This window comes from Pelophylax lessonae, assembly GCF_965119305.1.
Source record: "Pelophylax lessonae genome assembly, chromosome: 2".
NCBI classification, from domain to species: Eukaryota; Metazoa; Chordata; class Amphibia; order Anura; family Ranidae; genus Pelophylax; species Pelophylax lessonae.
In genome coordinates, this window is record NC_138769.1 from 488,510,425 (window position 1) to 488,525,596 (window position 15,172).

Here is a 15,172-nt window from a genome sequence, read left to right on the forward strand (position 1 = left end):
TCTTACTGTGACCCCGTGAGGCAGATGGGAGCAGTTATGTTCAAAGATTAAATTTCTCTTACGTCCTCCGACAGTCGCCGCCCATTCACACAGTCTTCACTAATGGGGTATTGCTTTACGCAGGAGTTTCTAGGCAAAAGACTTGTAAAAGAGAACAATTAATCTACATAGTCACACCCATGGGGGCTGTCCTTCTAGTCCAATACCCCCCTGCAATAGCCATCCCAACTCAGTTTGTCTTCTGCCTAGCTTAGGAGTGGATAGGCTTCCCTGTGCTGAGGCTACAGTCTCAGCCTTCTTCGTTCTTTTATATTTATTTTCTGAAAATGTAATTTTTTCTTTACATTGCTAGCTGTTTATTTTATCAGTGCTAGTTGGTTGGATCTTCGGATGAAGACGGCGTTTGCGGAGATGGGAATCGGACTGGCCGTCCTGGTTTTCCAGGACAGAGGGTTAGATGGAATCCCAGCCTGCCATCGAGCATTTCGCAGGCTGTGTTCGCACGCATGTGTTCGCCCTGGCCTCGCAAACGACCCATCCCTGTCCTCAGGGATGCAGCCTGTGAGGTGGCTTCCTCACTGGACACAGCATAGGTTCGTCCATGCACTTCCAGTGTCCTGCGTTTCTGGCTGACGGCACTCCCCTGCCATCTAAGGACGGCGGTTTCCCGTTTGATATGAAGCACCCCACGCCATCGGGTACAGGTAAGTACACTCTATGTGGGGCCTCTGTCTGGGGTCGGCAGTCCTGTGTGTCTGTGGTGTCCCCCATGTCTGTGCGTTTTTTGGGCTCCCTGGTCCCGGTCCCTGCGGTGCTTTTATTCTCTCACAGCAGCGCTGTGTGGGGTTTTGGGGGATCCCTCTCCTAATGTCAGTTTAGGGTGCTTGGAGGTACAGACACATGCGGCCACCGCTACGGGGTTAAACACCGCCGGTCCGCCATTTTAGGTGTGGGCAGCATGTCTGGCTTCACTATGGGCACTTATACAGCATGCTATGTAGTGTGTTTTGGCGCCTTGCAGCGCCATCTTGTGTGTGGCAAACGACTGTTCCGAGCACATGTCGGCGGCCATCTTGCCGAAGCCTCCCATTAGTTTTAATAGGCATCCATTTTCCCTTGGTCTGCAGCCTTAGTTCAACCTCCAGCGGTGACATCACTTCCTTCTTTCTCTCAGAGCCAACCGAAGGAGCTGGTAACACACTTGGGGGGGTTCTGTCCTGCTGTTTCCTTTGCTTACCTATTTGTGCAATCTTCCTGGCCAGTTTTGTCTCTGCGGGGGGGTCTGTTTGTCACAGTCCTTATAGCGGTGTGCTGCGGGGGTCCACGGCTCTCTTAAAGGGCCAGTACTCAAAAAAAAAAAACTTTTTCTTTTCTGCTATGGAATCCCAGGACAACAAATTCCCTCCAGCTTTGGTGGGGGATTCAGGTTCCTCTGAATCCTCTGCCCTGACTAATTTGTCTGCTGTTGTGGCAACTTTGGTGTCAAAAATGGATATGCTGATGTCTGAACGGGCTGCTAGGAAAAGGCCTAGGATTTCCTTTTCTTCTGATTCTGAATGTGACATGGTTGCTGTAGGTAGCGTGGCCCTTTCGGGGTCTTGCTCTTCTCAGGACCCGCAAGAGTCTGAGGGGGAGGCGGAGGTTACAGGGGGTGGATGATTCCCCCCCTGGGTCGCCTGAGGAACACGCAGCTATGTATGTGCTGATTCATGCCGTGAAGGAAACACTACATTTGGAGGATGACCCCACTCTCCGGGCGTTGTGTCCTCTTTTGGTACACACAGGACCCGCAAGACGGCGCAGGTTTTTCCTTGCCCTGCAGAGTTTCACCATAAGGTGAATGAGCTATGGCGTAGTTTGAAACACACCTTCGTGATGCCTAAGAGGTTTCAACTTCTCTACCCTTTTGCGGCTACTACGGTGGCGCGTTGGTGTTTGCCTCCTCAAGTAGATCACACAGTGGCCAGATTGAACAAAGCTACTCTGGTCCCCACCGAAGATTCTCCGGTGTTTAGGGACCCTACTGATAGGAGGCTAGAATCTCTTGCCCGACATTCCTATATGGTGGCGGGTTCCATGCTCAAGCCTATTTTTGCCTCTGTTATGGTGGCTCAGGCTGTGGCGGATTGGACCAAGGTGCTCAAACGCACCCTCGTGGCTGATTCTGCCCCCCCACTACCGTGGAGATGGTGGATCAGATTAATCAGGGGGTCATGTATTTGTGGGATGCGGCCTTAAATGAGGCCCCTTTAGCTGTGCGCCTGTCCAGTGTCGCAGTAATTAACCGTCGTCTTATCTGGTAGAAAAACTGGTCGGCTGAACAGAAATCCAGAAAGACGGTGGCGGATATCCCCTATGCGGGGTCTCGCCTTTTTGGGGAATCCCTGGATGAATTGGTTAAAGGAGTCACTGGGGGTAAGAGCACTCTGCTACCCCAGAATCCTAAGGGTAAGTTTTTCCGCGGCAAGCGGGGCTCCTCCTTTAAACCTAATCAGGGGTCCTTTCGTGCCTTCAAGGCGCAGAACAAGGGAAAACCCTTCAAGGGCCAAGGTGGCCAGAAAAAGCCCTGGTTCGGCAAACCTAAATCTGGCCAAGCTGGGACGGCGGCTCAGTCCGCCTCTGCCTGAAGGGGCGCCCTCACCCGTTTCAAGGGTGGGGGGACGTTTGCGCGGTTTCCTCCAACCTTGGCTGCTCCGGATCACGGACGCGCTGGTGGTGCCTTGGCATCAGTATCATCTGATGTATGCCTTTCCTCCGATTTCAGTTGTCCAGGTTCCTTCGCAGGTTGGCCTCGGAACAAACACTGGTGATTCTGGTGGCGCCGGACTAGCCTCGCCGGTCCTGGTATGCGGACATCATTCACCTGGCCGTAGAGCCTCCGTGGCGGCTGCCAATGCGAGTAGATCTACTGTCTCAGGGACCGATCTTCCATGCTGCTTTACAGTCGCTGCTTTACAGTCGCTGGCTTTAACGGCCTGGCTGTTGAAAGCCAGGTCTTGAGAGACAGGGGTCTCTCCTCAGAGGTCATTCCTACTTTGATCAAGGCTAGTAAAGCCTCTTCTGGTAAGATTTATTACCGTACATAGAAAACTTATTTTGCCTGGTGTGAGTCCAGGGGTTTCTATCCTCGTTCCTACTCTGTGACGAGGGTGTTGGCTTAACTCCAGACTGGTGTGGACCAGCGGCTTGCGTTGGCCACGATTAAAGGCCAGGTATCTGCCCTGGCTGTTCTTTTCCAGCGCCCTGTGGCGTCTCATTCCTTAATTCGCACCTTTATTCAAGGTGTGCGTCACTTGGCCCCTCCTAGAAGGGAGCCCTTATCTCCATGGGACTTGAACTTGGTTCTGTCCGTGTTGCAGCGTTCCCCGTTTGAAAACATCAGGGAAATCTCGTTGCCTATGCTATCAAAAAAGGTGGCTTTCTTGGTAGCCATCACTTCTGCTCGCAGAGTGTCGGAGTTGGCGGCGTTGTCTTGCCGCTCCCCTTACCTGGTGGTTCATATTGATAAGGTGGTCCTGCGACCTAACCAGTCATTTCTGCCGGAGGTGGTTTCGGATTTTCACCTGAATGAGGACATTGTTTTACCTTCGCTTTGTGCGAACACTAAACATCCAAAAAGAGGTTGCCTTGCATTCTTTGGATGTTGTCGGGGCGATCAGGGTTTACCTGTCGTCGACTGAATCCTTTCGGAAATCGGATTCTCTCTTTATCCTTCCTGAGGGACCTCGGAAGGGTATGGCTGCGTCTGCGGCAACCATTGCCAAATGGATCAGACAGACCATCGTACAGGCCTATTCGTTGCGGGAACGGGTTCCTCCCTTCCCTGTCAAGGCGCACTCTACCAGGTCGGTGAGTACGTCCTGGGCCTTACGGCATCAGGCTTCGGTGGCCCAGGTGTGCAAGGCTGCAACTTGGTCGTCGGTGCACACCTTCTCTAAATTCTACAAAATTGATGTTCTGGCATCAGCTGATGCATCCTTTGGCCGCAGTGCCATAGGGAACCCTCGTTTTGTACGGGTCCCTTTTGTGGGGTTGTTTTCCCCTTGGTTATTTGTTTTCCTGGGTTGTTGCTCCTGTTGAGCCCTTTTTTGTTGCCCAGGTTACCTTTCTGCTCATGTAAGGTTCCTTTCTCTGATGTGGGTACTGCGTTGCCTTTCTGACGGTTTCGTTGCCCACCCCTCATGTCTACACTGCTTTGGGACATCCCCATTAGTGAAGACTGTGTGAATGGGCGGCGACTGTCAGAGGACGTAAGAGAAAAAGGAATTTTTGTAAAATCTTACCGTAAAATTCCTTTCTCTGAGTCCTCCGACAGTCGCCGCCCCCGCCCCTCTTTTATGGTTTTTTTCTACACTTTCACTGCTTGCGACCAAACTGAGTTGGGATGGCTATTGCAGGGGGGTATTGGACTAGAAGGACAGCCCCCCATGGGTGTGACTATGTAGATGAATTGTTCTTTTACAAGTCTTTTGCCTAGAAACTCCTGCGGAGAGGAAGCAATACCCCATTAGTGAAGACTGTGTGAATGGGCGGCGACTGTCGGAGGACTCAGAGAAAGGAATTTTACGGTAAGATTTTACAAAAATTCAGTTTTTCTTTACTCACTGATATTACCCACTTGACCGCGTTACTGTAAATATGTCATTACTTTGATGTTAATTACTTTTATAGGCAACCCCCCCTCCTGCCACTTACCGGTTGTCTCCGAGCTTATCAGAGCTGTCGGTAAGCCCAGAGCTGATCTAATCCGCTGCATGCCTGGGCAGGAAGCCGAGTGAGGCCAAGTTAGTCCCCACTTGGCTCTATGCCCTTGGAAGACCAGTGCAACATCTGACGTCACTTCTGCCTCTTGGGCTTAAAGTCAGAATTACTTTTTTTTTTTAAAGTTAAATAAGAGATCTGGGGTATTTTTTGACCCCAGATCTCTCTGAAGAATATAAATAAATATAAAATAAAGGGACAGTTCAAAAATAAAAAGGAAAATGAACTAAAAAAAAAGTAAAACTTTATGGGGGCATGTCTGGTGTTGGGGTACACTCAGCCCGACATGTTTTGCGCTAGTTTTGCGCTTCTTCAGGAGCTAGCACGAAACATGTTGGGCTGAGTGTACCCCAACACCAGACATGCCCCCATGGAGTTGTTTGTTTGTCCAGCTTTTATATCACTATTTAGGACACCCTGGCTGGGTTCTTGGTTCTAACTCTACTGTTGGGCAAAATATCTCCATAATTGAGTAAACTGTCTAATGTGGTATCAATGATTGTAGTTTATTTGTAATTTTGAAATGCTTTTAAATGAATTGTGATTAAATTATTTTTACATTTCTTAAAACGGATGTAAGACTATAGTGTGCCACTAAAGTCCATTCCTAAATACAATTATTTTTTAATTAAATTAGGACGAGGCACAGATTTATTTTCTAGTGTCCACAGCGCCACTCTGTTGTGGCTCTGTAATTTAATATTGTGCTTCTAGGTTTTCACCTAGCCTGTAATTTGTCACCTCGGGCCCCTTGAGTTGGGGTTAATGTGACAGGGAACTGTTGGGCTCTCCCTATTTACCAGGGAAAACGACGAACCTGAGTAGTGCCAAGATCCCCTTCTCCTGTGCTGTGAGCTGTAGCGGATCCCCAGAAGGTGGATCGGGTGGGGCATTTACTGGCCTTACTACTCCTCAGCTGGATTCATCTAGTAAGCCCAGCAAAAGGTCATCTTCCTCTAATTTAAGGTGAGAGCATGATGATTCTTTGAGTATAGTTGCTAAATTCCCTGGTAGTAATGGAACACAGTTGATTAAATCTTCAGGGGTTAGCATTAATTAGCTTGAATTGTTTCTATGATCTGTTACCGGGATGCGGCTGCCTCACTGGTGTTTGGTTTACCTCCCCACACACAGTCCAATCTTCAGTCTTTTAAATGCAACTGACAGAAGTTTAATCTCCACCTGTCTCAGAGAAACCTTCCATTTCCACTAGAGAGCTCTGAAGGATGAAGTGTAAATGCCTAAGCTCTTGATGAAGGACTGGTTACCTGGTATACTTTGCCTTCAAACTTTGGATCTGACTATACAAACCTCCAGTGGAGGGGTCGGTCTAATGGTAAATTGATTGCCTTCGCACAAGTCTGTCTTTTTCATCCTAAGGTTTTATGTTCTACTTCACAGGGGTCTGAGTAGTAATAATTTTTGCTCCACTTGACTCAGAGCTTTCCATTCCCACTAGAGCAGAGCTGAGAGGATGAAGTGTAAACTCCTGAGCTCTTGTTGGAGGACTGGTTGGAGGACTGGTTACCTGGTATACTGTCCTCACTCACTTGGGATCTGACTATATAAGCCTCAGGGAGAGGTCTGTCTCATGAAAAATGTACAGCCTTTGCACAAGTCTGTCTTTTAGGCCTAAGGTTTAATGTTCTACTTTGTGCTACTGGGTTTGCATGTGGCGTTGCATTTTTTTTAATCTTTTTTTTTTTTTTGTTACCTGGGTGTGGCTGCCTTGCAGGTGTTTTGGCTTGCCTTCCTACACACGGTGCAATCTGCAGTCTTTTAACTCAGCTGGCAGAAGTTTTATCTCCACTTGTTTTACAGAGCCTTTCATCCCCACTAGTGCAGATCGAGCTGGGAAGGAGGAAGTGTAAACTCCAGAGCTTTTGATGAAGGACTTGTCATCTGGTGTACTATGCCTTCACTCACTTGGGATTTGACCATACGAGCCTCAGTGGTTATGTAGGGGTTATCTTTGCCATACACATTCTCTGTTATAGATGTCTGTCTCAGGATGAATGTACAGCCTTAGCACAAGTCTGTCTTTTGTACCTAAGATTTTATATTGTACATTGCATCTTTGGCCTGATGTGTGGTAACCCTTTTTGTACTACTAGTTTTGTATGTAGAGTCACATTATGTTTACATGGGACTCTTATGACTAGACTCTGGCCAGAACCTTAAGGTAAGGTCTAGGGTTTATTTATACATTCTGCTGCTGTATTTCACCCCGGCTTACTGCCACCTGTAACCTCTAGAGCAGGGATATGAAAACCGTGGGCTCTCCAGATGTTGCAGAACTAAAGTCCCATGAGGTATAGCAAGACTCTAACAGCCACAAGCATGACACCCAGAGGCAAAGGCATGATGGAATAGTTTTGAAACAGCTGGAGGGCCACAGTTTGCAAATCCCTGCTCTAGAGGTATTTCAAAGGTTGGATGTTTCTCTGCAGTCTTCCAGGACAGCCAGTTCCCTGCCCTTATGGTAATGATTGTTTTTATGTTTGAATATGCTTTAGGGTTTGGTCCTTCAGTTCTTGTTTAAACTGACCAGTTCAGCAGAGGGACTGCCTTTTAAAGTGTATTGGTGATGTGTTTCCTGTTCCTGTGGGAGGAGGTTCTTCTCTCATAGGCTGTCCTGGAAGACTCCTGGAAACCAAGTTACCGGTATGTCTAACTCCGGTTTTCACACTTGTGTGACCTAAAAGTCGTGCGATTTTGCCGCAATTTTGAATGGACTTGAAGCAGTGCCTGTGTAATCTTGAGGTCTATAGACCTCAAAATGCATCAAAGTAGTGAAGGGACTACTTTGAAGTTGTTGCGACTTGAAGTCGCACAGGTATAAACGGTACTCATTGGAAATCAAGGACCACGACTTGTCATGCGACTTTGCAGTCTCAAGTCACAGGACAAGTGTGAAAGGGGCTTAAAGGTCAGAAAAGGCAACAGAACCGTTTATGGGAGGTCCTGTAGAATTCCAGGAGCTTGTTCAGAAAAATATATGCTTACAAGTATTTAAAGATAAGCTGTTATCTTTAGGTTGCTGCTTGTGTCATTGTATCAGAACAGGCATGCAGACAATGAAATCAACTCTGAGTCTGCTTACTTGTTTTATGTCAGCAATTCCTGTAGTTAAGCAAGTGCAACAATAAAAATTGGCAATGCCAGTGTCTGCATTACTTTTCCTACAGGTTCATCCTTATTTTAACAGAGCTGATGAAATTAGTTTTGTTAGCCATCTAATTATGAAAAATGAAAAACAAGTGGTAGATTACAGGTGTTATGGTGAGTAGCCTATTAACAGTTCAGTTTATAGCTGAATAAATGCTATAACCCACACCCTGAACTACGTAGGGGCTTAAGGAAATATTAAGGAGGTTTTCAAGAGAAATTCTTCTGGTTAGTTGATATGTTAGATTGTGACTGCTGCTTAAATAGACAAGGACAGCTTAAGGCCCCTTTCACACAGGCGGACCGTTCAGATCCGCCTGTCAGTTTTTTAGGCGGATCTGAACGGTCCCCCCATGCATCTCTTTGGGGCATCGGATGTCAGCGGAGACATGTCCACTGACATTCGATCCGTCAAATCTGGACGGATGGAAACCCTATTTTCCGACGGTCCGTTCCCATCCGATTCCCCCATAGAGATGTATGGGGCTCTGACAGGTGTGTCTCTGCATACAGCGCGGAGACACAGCTGTCATTCTCCCCTCAGCGGGGGATCGGCGGATCGATCCCCCGCTGAGATAAACGGAGTCTGTCCGACGGACATACTGTGTGAAAGAGCCCTTAAGAATTACGAAATCCACAACAGTAAAATCAGTCTGTATCTGCAGTAAATCATGATTGTTCTCACTGTGAAACCTAAGGGGGGGTTAATCCTCCGAATTGTGCAAAAAGGCTGTTTGATCCTGTCTTCTCTGATTCTCTCCTCCTTCCGCTGTCCCCAATCCATCTGCTGATAGTACAGAGCCTTGGAGGTACACCCTGCACATGCTCAGTTTGGTGTGTATTGCTAGAGCTTTTTTTAGGAGGGTGCATGTGATCAGCACAGTGCCAATCTGCACTGTCCAGACAGGGTCAGGAATCATGCAGCCTCATAGTAAAGTCAGAACAGAATAAAAACTCCTCCAACATGCTTTAACCAGACACAGAAGTCATAAGACTGCCAAGTATAGCTGATGAGAAAAGGTATTTAGAAGTTTATATTTACTTAAAATATTTGCTTTTCGTGTACTGTGGGAGACCAGATATAGTGAACACAGGGTCCTGGGTTTAGTAACACTTTAAGGTTTATGTGTGTCATTTTTCAATTGTAGAATATTGGTCTAGGTAAGACAGAAGTAAAAATCTGTCTCTATTGTAAACCAAGTTATAAAATACAATAATACCCTTGTAAAATAAGAGTACTTCCATAGTCATTATGTGATTGGCCCACAAAGGTAGAAAAAGGGTCACTTTAATCTTCCCTTCCCAGCAGCCGATACTCACTTTCCTTCACTCCACTGCTGCTCCAGTCATCTGCCAGGAGCAGCAAAAGCCACCTTGGGTAAGCTACAAGTATCTATATACCTTCTCAGGGCTATGGACTCTCTCCCCATGTGACAGTGCAGTTTAATCAATACTTCAATTTCAAACTTTTTTTTTTTTAATGGAATTGGGAAATTCTGCCTCTGTAGTTGGGCAAACCCAGGGATTTGTGCAAGAAGGTGTGTGCCAAACAAGGGACTTCCAGGTATGTTGCAAATGTGTGTTTTGTTATGAACTTAAGCCCTCTGCCATCCATATCTTCTAGGTAATAATTTCAGTAAGCCAGCTTATAGCAGATGTGGTTGGAATTGGAGGCACAAGATTCCAGCAGTCTCTCTCCATCATTAACAACTGTGCAAACAGTGACCGGCTCATAAAGGTTGGTATTTTCTAATATGCTGACAAAATGTGTAAAGTGTATATCATATAACAGTAAAGTTAATTTCCCAGTAAATTGTGTTTTTCTGAAAACACAAACCTTTTGTTTTGTGGAACAAATTTCTTGCAGAATGTTTTGGTGGAAAAAGGTGGACTGACTCAATGTTGGGTAGTGGTCATTAAGTTATGGCTTATTGGTGTATCTTTTAATGTATACACCAATCAGTCACCCTGATGGGCTACGCGGCTGTGGCTACACAGGCCCATCCACTTCAAACTGTGATGGCTCTTTTTTCTGCTTTCAAGACCTCACCTTCAGGGACAACATGTTTACTTGCTGCCTAATATATCCTGCCAACTTTCAGATACCACTATAATAGGATAAATAACGTTCACCTAATCTGTTAATGATCTGAAAGTTTTGGCAGATCAGTGTGTGTGTATGTGTGTGTGTAATAAATATATACAGTGGGTACGGAAAGTATTCAGACCCCCTTACATTTTTCACTCTTTGTTATATTGCAGCCATTTGCTAAAATCATTTAGGTTCATTCTTCTTCCTCATGAATGTACACACAGCACCCCATACTGACAGAAAAACACAGAATTGTTGACATTGTTGCAGATGTTGCAGATTTATTAAATAAGAAATACCCCAAACATACAGCCAATGTCAAAACTATCTTCAGCTTAAAGAACAAGGAGTCCTGAAAGTGATGGTTTGGCCCCACAGAGCCCTGATCTCAACATCAAGTCTGTCTGAGATTACATGAAGAAACAGAAGGATCTGAGGCAGCCTACATCCACAGAAGATCTGTGGTTAGTTCTCCAAGATGTTTGGAACAACGTACCTGCCGAGTTCCTTCAAAATCTGTGTGCAAGTGTACCTAAGTATTCTTAACTGACAACATTTCTTTACTTTTTTACAGTACTGTGTGTATGTATGTACATATACAGTATATATGTGTGTGTGTGAATATATATATATATATTTATAGACAGTATCTCAAAAGTGAGTACACCACTCACATTTTTGTGAATATTTTATTATATCTTTTCATGTGACAACACTGAAGAAATTACACTTTGCTACAATGTAAAGTAGTGAGTGTACAGCTTGTATAACAGTGTAAATTTGCTGTCCCCTCAAAATAACCCAACACACAGCCATTAATGTCTAAACCACTGGCAATAAAAGTGAGTACACCCCTAAGTGAAAATGTCCAAATTGGGCCCAATTAGCCATTTTCCCTCCCCGGTGTCATGTGATTTGTTAGTTCTACAAGGTCTCAGGTGTGAATGGGCAGCAGGTGTGTTAAATTTGGTGTTATCATTCTCGCTCTAATGGTCACTGGAAGTTCAACATGACACCTCATAGCAAAGAACTCTCTAAGGATCTGAAAAAAAAAGTAATTGTTGCTCTACATAAAGATGGCGTAGGCTATAAGAAGATTGCCAAGACCCTGAAACTGAGCTGCAGCATTGTGGTCAAGACCATACAGAGCTTTAACAGGACTCTCTCAGAACATGCCTCGCCATGGTCGACCAAAGAAGTTGAGTGCACGTGCTCAGCGTCATATCCAGAGGTTGTTTCTGGGAAATAGACGTATGAGTGCTGCCAGCATTGCTGCAGAGGTTAAGGGGTGGGTGGTCAGCCTGTCATTGCTCAGACCATACGCCGCACACTGCATCACATTGGTCTGCATGGCTGTCGTCCAAGAAGAAAGCCTCTTCTAAAGGTGATGCACTAATAAGCCCTCTAACAGTTTGCTGAAGACAAGCAGACTAAGGACATGGATTACTGGAACCATGTCCTGTGGTCTGATGAGACCAAGATAAACTTATATGGTTCAGATAGTGTCAAGCTTGTGTGGCAGCAACCAGGTGAGGAGTACAAAGATAAGTGTGTCTTGCCTACAGTCAAGCCTGGTGGTGGGAGTGTCCTGGTCTGGGGCTGCATGAGTGCTGCCAGCACTGGTGAGCTACAGTTGATTGAGGGAACCATGAATGCCAACATGTACTGTGACATACTGAAGCAGAGCATGACCCCCTCCCTTTGGAGACTGGGCCGCAGGGCAGTATTCCAACATAAAAACCCCAAACACACCTCCAAGACGACCACTGCCTTGCTAGAGAAGCTGAGGGTAAAGGTGATGGACTGGTCAAGCGTACCTCCAGACCTAAACCCTATTGAGCATCTGTGGGGCATCCTGAAATGGAAGGTGGAAGAACGCAAGGTCTCAAAAATCCACCAGCTCTGTGATGTCGTCATGAAGGAGTGGAAGAGGACTCCAGTGTAGGGATGCACCGATCCGATATTAGGATTGGATATCGGCGCCGATACTGCCACTATCGGGGGATAGGTAAAATTAACTGATCCACGGACCGATCCGGTTTTGCCGAGTCCCAGCTCAGCCATCCCTTACTTGCATGGAGCCGCCGATCCGGTTTTGCTGAGTCCCGGCTCAGCCTTCCCTTACTTGCATGGAGCCGCCGATCCGGTTTTGCTGAGTCCCGGCTCAGCCTTCCCTTACTTGATGTAGTAGTAGTATGGGATGGGAGCCGCTACTTCCTGTATAGGACCGGCTCACAGGCGGAGTGATATCAGATGCACTGTGAATGGAGGAGCCATACACATGAAGCAGCGGCTTTGTTCTGTACTGCAGCCGCATGCATATTGTGTATGTGTGTGTAGTTCCGGATCGGTATCGGCAGATACACAATACCAGATATGGTATCGGGACAAGAAAAGTCGGATCGGTGCACCCCTACTCCAGTGGCAACCTATGAAGCTCTGGCAAACTCCATGCCCAGAAGGGTTAAGGCAGTGCTGGAAAATAATGGTGGCCACACACAATATTGACACTTTGGGCCCAATTTGGACATTTTAACTTGGGGGTGTACTCACTTTTGTTTTCAGCGGTTTAGACATTAATGGCTGTGTGTTGAGTTATTTTGAGGGGGACAGCATATTTACACTGTTATACAAGCTGTACACTCACTACTTTACATCGTAGCAAAGTGTCATTTCTTTAGTGTTTTTATGAAAAGATATAATAAAATATTTCCAAAACTTTGAGGGGTGTACTCAGTTTTGTGAGATACTGTGTGTGTGTATGTGTGTGTGTGTGTATATATATATATATATATATATATATATATATATATATATATATATATATATATATGAGAAAAAGTCCACAGGGATTGCCTCAACAAACCATTGCTGTTGTGCTGCTCACCAACCTTTTGAATATATATATATATATATATATATATATATATATATATATATATATATATATATATATAATGTGTGTGTGTGTATATATATACAAAAAATATTAAAACCTTGGCTTGAGAGTAACTTGGTCTGAGAGTCTTTTGCAAGATGAGCAAAAAAATTTTTTTTTATAAATTTTGACTTGATAAACGAGCGATGTCTTTATATACAAGAAGCATCACAACTGAGTATAAAAGAGAAGAGAGGCGCCTCTTAAGTGTAGCGGTATGGCTGCATGTAATGAAGGTACAACATTTAGCAACTCACGTGGTTGATGAATAAAAGAGGCCATCTAAGTATGCAGGCATCCGGGGTAAAGATGTCCATATAGACCATCCTCCGCACCGTCATCAACGCCATTCACGCTGCGCTTCAAGCCTCGCTTTCACAACGCTCTACTGCAGGGTAGTCTTCCCAGTCACGAATTGGAGACTGACAGCGATTAGAGTCAGCGGTGCTGTGGGTAGTCTATAGCATGGGTGTCCAACCTTTCGGCTTCTCTGGGCCACATTGAGTGTAGAGGAAGTTTCTCGGGCTGCATATAAAATTTATACTATAGTTAAGGTATATAAGTAATAAAACGCTGCCGCTATTCCCCCCCCCCCCCCCCCCCCGCGGTGATTTGAAGTGGTCATGGTGGTAGGAGTCAGAAACACTGCACATGCTGGGATATTTACAGTTATGTGCTGGGGGCTAGTTGCACCCCTAGCACATATGACTTAGGCAGCCAGAAAATGTCATGCCCTTGTTCATACATGTATGAACAAGGACATGAAATATTATGACAAAACACAACTAGTTATTAAAAAACATATTGCAACAATTTACACACTCTAATGCACATACCTTTTCTACTTATTTTGCAGACTGCTGACGGTTACTGCTGGCGCAGTTACTGCTTGCACGGTTAGTGTTGGTGGGTAATGCTGGCGGTTACTGCTGGCGGTTACTGCTGGCACGGTTAGTGTTGGTGGGTAATGCTGGCGGTTACTTCTGGCGGTTACTGCTGGCTGGTAATGCTGGACTCACAGGCCATGGCCAGCTCCCAACAGGACCCACAGGCCATGGCCAAGCTCCCAGCAGGACCCACAGGCCATGGCCAAGCTCCCAGCAGGACCCACAGGCCATGGCCAAGCTCCCAGCAGGACCCACAGGCCATGGCCAAGCTCCCAGCAGGACCCACAGGCCATGGCCAAGCTCCCAGCAGGACCCACAGGCCATGGCCAAGCTCCCAGCAGGACCCACAGGCCATGGCCAAGCTCCCAGCAGGACCCACAGGCCATGGCCAAGCTCCCAGCAGGACCCACAGGCCATGGCCAAGCTCCCAGCAGGACCCACAGGCCATGGCCAAGCTCCCAGCAGGACCCACAGGCCATGGTGCAACTGCCAGCAGGACCCACAGGCCATGGGCAATTGCCAGCAGGGCCCACAGGCCATGGCCCGCTCCCAGCAGGACCCACAGGCCATGGCCCGCTCCCAGCAGGACCCACAGGCCATGGCCCGCTCCCAGCAGGACCCACAGGCCATGGCCAGCACCAGACAAACAGACAGTATTGAAGGCTATTTCCTATTTTAAGGTTACTGGGTGGGCAGGGAACTGGGGCAGGGTAAATTGGGTATATGGGGGGGAGATGGGATGTGGGGGTGTCAGGGTCTCTCACCACATTGATGCAGATTGCAGCTCCTTGCACAGCCTCCTAGGGGGTGATGACATCTTTAAGTTGCAGCCAGTGCCCAGCCCGAGCCAGTCACGTGCGTCCCCCTTGCAGGCTGGCATGCCCTGCCTCTGCCTGCCTTCAGTCAAAAGACTCCGGGAGTTGTAAGCTGTTCTTAGGGTTTCTTCAGGTTTTACTGCTGCAGCCATCCAGCGCCCAGCCCCAGCTGGTCACGTGACATGTATGACCCGTCCCCTCGTGCCTCCCGCCTCTGCCTGCCTCACGACTCCGTCTCCGGGATTTGTAGTCTCCTGCTGCTCAGCTCTCTGCACCTACCACCACCAGGAACTTGAGCACCATCCGGACTACAACTCCCGGAATGCAGTGCAGCATCAACTCAGCCAATCGGCGGCCGCCTTCCTAAAAAAAAAAAAAAAAACGTCAGCAGACAGCGGCCAAAAGAGCGACCATTTTGAATATATGTTAGTGGGCTGCATTGCCTGCTGTTCCCATGCCGCAGGGTCTGACATGCCTGGTCTATAGCTTTACCCCGGATGCCTGCATACTT

General features: G+C 46.9%; 1 protein-coding gene across 7 annotated transcripts in view; it reads left to right on the forward strand.

Moving 5' to 3' along the window:
• The window catches only part of DOCK9 (dedicator of cytokinesis 9), a 490,995-nt gene that overhangs the window by 401,660 nt on the left and 74,163 nt on the right, over window positions 1-15,172 (forward strand). For all 7 annotated transcript variants that reach the window (XM_082245713.1, XM_082245711.1, XM_082245714.1 and 4 more), the window contains exon 42: window positions 9,554-9,667. In XM_082245713.1, coding sequence (XP_082101839.1) covers window positions 9,554-9,667 — 114 coding nt within the window. The remainder of the gene's footprint in view (window positions 1-9,553; window positions 9,668-15,172) is intronic.